This window comes from Priapulus caudatus, unplaced genomic scaffold, assembly GCF_000485595.1.
Source record: "Priapulus caudatus unplaced genomic scaffold, Priapulus_caudatus-5.0.1 Scaffold485, whole genome shotgun sequence".
In the NCBI taxonomy this organism is placed as follows: Eukaryota; Metazoa; Priapulida; class Priapulimorpha; order Priapulimorphida; family Priapulidae; genus Priapulus; species Priapulus caudatus.
Window position 1 is genome coordinate 70,671 of NW_014577546.1, and position 5,713 is coordinate 76,383.

Here is a 5,713-nt window from a genome sequence, read left to right on the forward strand (position 1 = left end):
GCCCGGCGCACGTCTCCACAGCGGTCAGCGGATGGTCTGTAGTTTTAGAAGATGACAATGATTATATATTGATGATATTGTAGGAATTGGAGATTATAAAACAGTAACAAAAATCGCTCAGTCATTCTCCAGATAAGCTGAATCAAAAAGATTAGAATTTGATATGAACAAAACAAATACAATGGTTATAAAATTCACATACAAAGAAAAGATAGAGAACTGGAGAAGGAGATATTAATAGGCAACCAAGTAATCAAAAAATGCACCAAATATTCATACCTAGGGGATTTAATGAATGATATAGGAGGTTATAACGATATGATAAGAGTCCGAACTGGAAAATGTAGGTTCATGATGAGGGAAATATTATCATGGGCAGAAGCGCAAAATTATGGAAATCATACTATAGAAGCAAGAGTGAAATTATACGAATGCACAGTTTTACCTTCCTTCCTAAATAACAGTGAAAGATGGACTAACTTAACTAAGGAAGAAGTAAAAATGTTGGAGGATTTCCAAAATGAGTGCTTGCGCAAAATAATAATCACGCAGAAACCCTACCGAAAGACATTGAAAGACGATGAAAACTCCAAGGAAAGATATGGAGAAATCAGTAAAAATAACATATAGTTTCTATACGTAAATCGTCGTAAATACATATAAAAACGCATTATTTTATTGAAAATCCCCATATTTACTTATAAAACATCCAAGAGATGGCGCTGTGGCATGTAAACATTAGCTCCAAACCAGAACGTTGTGTGTGTTTTATTGAATTGTTGAATGAACGACGCACTCGTTCACTTCCGACAGCGAGTGAAAATGCAGAAAATTTTCCTGTTCGATGGGACATGCATCGGCCGGGCATTTCATTATTTACGAAAAGTAAACAGGCTGGGGAAAGGAACCGGTCACGTCGGTGAGGCCCATTCATGCCCATCAACGAAGAAGGCGGGGCTTATTCTGATTACGGAGATGCGAAAATGCCAACACAAGGAAGTAGCGCAGTGCGCTAAACAGCGTGTTATTTTCGTTTTTGTGCCAAACTCTATCGTAGGAAACCGTTCTAGCCTAGCAGACAGAATGCCCTAGTTCTTGAGATCGGCGATTCCGTACCTCAATGGGTACCCACCTTTGAAATTATAACGGAGAAGTGCGGGGTACGCTGTGATTGGAAGACACAAAGTGTCAATCCTCGGCGCGCCTCGGCAACATGGCCGCATCACGTCTAGGGCTAACTAATAGTATCTTCCCATCTTTTTCACTACTATGTATAGACTATGTAAGGGTAGCTAATACTACTACCACTAGTACCTTTCCGTCTTTGCCGAGTACGTCTCGCCGCTTCTTCTCCAGCATCTTCTGCAGCTTGAGCGCAACACGGTAGATGCCCGAGCCCGGCTCGTTGTACTGCTTCGCGTTCTCAAACACCACGTTGATTTCGTCCATCACCTCCTCCACGCTGCCGAACGCTCCCTTCTGCAGGAGAGAGAGAGAGACCACACCGATCGGGTTTACCAACACATCGCAAACTCGCATACTAATCGATTTTCGATCAGGAATCGGTGAGTGTTTGGCGTTTTTTCGACGAGGGTATCGAAACCCAGGGCCTGCGCCAAGGCTTGGACATGGTTTTATATACAGCATTGCGTATCGTTTCGACGACTTGGTACGAATTTAACGTGGACGCATAATAGATAGATATGCAAATATATTATATTTTTTACATATTTATATAATTATAATATTATAATATATTGTTGTGAATTATTTAATAATTAGATATATAATGCATATATGATAGTATACAGGTAAGGGCAAGGATGCTAATATAGTATATATTTTATATATCGATATAATTATAATTATTATAATATATTGTTATAGATTATTTAATCATTAGATATACGACATATATATAATAGTATACAGGTAAGGAGTAGGAAGAAGACGGCATGAGAATGAAGCCATCTTGCTGCTACGCACTGCCTCTCACCTTGATCTTGCGGTGGATGTTGTGCAGACACTCCGGGTGCTTGATCTCTTCGTAGTAATCAGGATACAACCTGTCGCGGGTACAAGCAACATTAGTAATGCGACACGACCACCGACGAGTCACGCAGAAACAGCGCACGTACGAGTCATTAACCCACCGACAAACAAGCTAACTGCAACTCAATAACAATATATATATATATTTATGTATTATTATTATATATACATATATATATATATACACACACACGGCGCCCGAATAGCTTTATGGTTTAAATGAATATATGCCTATACATATATATCTCGACTTTCGTCAGACGTAAGAACATCTGACTACGCCAACTCTTTAAAATTAAGCAATGTATTCGGTTCAGCTTAAAAATAATAGTCGTGAATATCAGTTTTTCGGTAGCGCCACGCATGCGGCAGCATTTAGACATACCACTCGCGCGTGCACGGGTGATTTTACTATGCGTAATAAAAAGCCACGTTTCTCACCTCTTCGATGGCAGCTTGTAGAATGGCTCAGAGAGGATCTCGTTGTTGATGTTCGTGTAGTTACGCACTGCCTCGTACAGCTGTAGCTGCAGCAGCTCATTCTCCTCATCCCGTCCTAGAATGTCAAGGTAGACGGACGCATGATTCATCAAGTTCTCACGCAGAAAGGACAGCTAACTACACACTCCTGTAATGTACGTTTGCTCGTGCGGTTGCGCGTGCATGCATGAATGCATGCGTGTGTGCATGCTTGCACGCGTGTAGGAGTTTCGATGTATGCATACATGAGCACGTGCCTGTGTGTGATCATGAGTGTAGACACGTACTAGTGTGTGTATGTGTATACGTACGTGTGCCTGTGTTACAAAAATGTTGTTACGACTTTAGCTCCAAAGTTCCTTGAGATACTACAACATCCCATTCCCAGCAACAAAACCCCGTATAGACCTGTAGCCTCGTAAAGGCGAGACGCGCCTTGCCACCTTTGCCTCACCTTCGTCGTTGTCGTCGTCGTCCATGTCGTCGCATTGGTCCTCATCTTCATCCTGCTCAGCATCTTCCTCGTCCTCCGGATACTGCAGCGTCGCCGCGACCGCCGACATGCCCCTTATGTTGCCGTGACGACGTGACCTGCAGCAGCAGCAGCAGCTGTTGTAACGCGATGCTTCGCCACGTTAACGTCTACGTAACTAGGACTGTTGACACGAGCGTCGCGGGTTAAAACACTAGGAAGCGCGCTGTCTTAATCAACGCGGACGTACCTGATTCGTTCGCTCGACTTGGACAGGTGCGATCTAACCTGCAGCTCTGCTTTCTTGCTCACAATTGTCTTCTTTATCACCATCGCATCCTGACGAACATGACAAATTTCTCATTACAACCACGACTTCGAACAATTTTCTTGTTTTTTTTTGCAGGTTTTAGACAGGGTTGTTGAGAAACATTTTATTTCACATATTTTAAATACCAACTTCTTTAAAAATTCCTTAAACGTATATATCCCCCTTCCCCCACCCACACACACGCACCACCTCCTCCCACCCACTAACACACACACGGTAAGAGCCGTTGCTCACCTTGTAGATCTGAGAGCCGGGCTTGTTGAACATCTTCGCGTTCTTCACCATCTGCAGCAGGTCCTTCTCGATCTCCTCCAGGCTGCGGTAGCGACCCTCCTGCACGCGCTGACCGATCGTCTTCAGGTCAATCGGGTTGTCGATGATGTCGTAGTACTCCGGATACACCTGCGCATGAATCGCCGTCGATGCGTTACCTACGTTGCCCTCATTATGTCATTCGATAACGATGGGTCAATCAGGGCGAGGACACTGCTATGCTAATCACAGGCATCGCGCTACCGCCTTCTCCTCTCTACTTCCTCCTCTGGCCACCTCCTCCCCCTCTCTCCGTCTCATTCTCCTCTCACCACCCCATTCTCCTCTCACCTCCTTCCCATTCACATACCTCCTCCTCCTCTCCTCCACATGCCTCCTCCTTCTCCTTCTCTTACCACCTCCTCCTCCTCCTCTCGCCACCTCCTCCTCCTCCCTTCGATAACTCCTTCTCCTCCCCTCCATACACGTCTTTCTCTTCCTACCTCCTCCTCTCCCCCCCTCCTCCCCCTCCTCTTCACACAAGTCTTCCTCTTCCTACCTCCTCCTCTCCCCCACCTCCTCCTCTCCCCACCTCCTCCTCTCCCCCTACCTCCCTCCGCGGCGCGGCGTCACTCACCCTGCGCGATGGCAGGATCCTGAAGACGATGCTGACCTCACGGCCGGCACTGTCCTGCAGGTTGTAGGCGGCCGAGAACAGCTCCTCCAGCTGCTGGTCAATCTCCTGCACCGACAGCTTCTGCTTCTCCTGCCCATGGGATGTGCCACCGGCAAAGTCCGTCGCGGCCGCGCCCGACGCTACGCTGCTGCACGTCGTCTCATCCAGCTCGCCCTTGAAGCTGAGACGCTCGGGGTCGGTCATCTCCGATCCTTCCTCCTGCAGCAGCGGCGAGGGTGGTGAGTGACGCGATTGCGGTAGGAACGGAAACTGTCGCGTAACAGGTCGATGGTCGTGGGCTTTTACCCTCATCACGACAACTAGGGTCACGAGGGAGGGTTAGTGAAGTAGTAGGAGGAGGGGAGAGCAGTACAGTATCTGATAGAGTTGTGGTTATCTGATTAAGGCAGATAGGATGATTAAGCAAGTTAGGTACACGTAAATTTGCCTCGTATTTGTACTTCATACACTGGTACCACGCACGCATCCAGCAAAATGATGTCGTACATGTGTATGCAAATATATCTGCCCTCACCCTCACTACGCTCATACCTCATAGGCCTGCCCAAGGTCCCCATCATCTGCTTCTGTCACGTCCTTCTTGAAGTCAAGGTACAGATCCCACAGCGCGCAGGCATCAGCGTACTCCTGCGTATCTTCCTACAATGTCCGTAGTAAGGGTCAACAACTACCTTATTCACTTTACTGGTTAGCCTCTCACGCACAACAGCAGTGTGAAATAAGCGTTAGTCACCTGCACCGCCACTACCATCTATAGGCTTTAGCAAATAAAAATTAAGCGCTTATGAGTAGATTGATCTACAATACGATTAGCAAAATATTTTAAACAAATATGCGATAAAAACTTGTCTATTAGAGAAACGTTGCAATTAAGCCAAAGGAGATGTCCTGTGCAGTGGGGCTAGCTTTAAGGTTTTTCGCTCTTAATAATCACACATAGCACTGAGTTACAACTACAAGTTAGTAAGGCCAAAAAAATCCCAGTTAACAATACAGGAACACCACACAATCTCGCACATGTCAAAGTGTGTCGATTAACACGTTCAACGCTGCCGGTGTTAACGATGCACCTACCGCCCTGCACTGAGATTTTCTTGTTTTTACCGCATATTCACTTTTTGATTTAGCACCACCTTTGCAGGAAAGCTAACCAAACTGACACATTTACTCTGCATGAGTGTTATCTCACCCTTACACGTTCAAATACAGGGTTCAACATTAACTTTTTATTTCACTAGACCATCGGGCTAGTAACTGAGGAAAACCACTAGCCCTGACCTAACTTTCACTAGCTAGCCCAGACGCCCACGAACATTGTTATCAGAAAAACTTTATTTAGATTAAGAGTGTCAATCAGTATGAATTCATAGATGTCTGTTTCCCCCAGCTTAAAATCGCGCGTCGCGGCCGAGTTCACCGTGTGCAGCAT

The 5,713-nt window shown here is 45.7% G+C and overlaps 1 protein-coding gene across 1 annotated transcript in view; it reads right to left on the reverse strand.

The window, feature by feature from the left end:
* Positions 1-5,713, reverse strand: part of LOC106810909 (protein polybromo-1-like) — a gene marked incomplete at its 3' end in the record, with an annotated part of 31,342 nt that overhangs the window by 20,951 nt on the left and 4,678 nt on the right. The window contains 8 exon segments of the mRNA XM_014814382.1: positions 1,315-1,479; positions 1,997-2,066; positions 2,494-2,608; positions 2,987-3,123; positions 3,255-3,343; positions 3,570-3,737; positions 4,225-4,482; positions 4,816-4,923. Coding sequence (XP_014669868.1) covers positions 1,315-1,479; positions 1,997-2,066; positions 2,494-2,608; positions 2,987-3,123; positions 3,255-3,343; positions 3,570-3,737; positions 4,225-4,482; positions 4,816-4,923 — 1,110 coding nt within the window.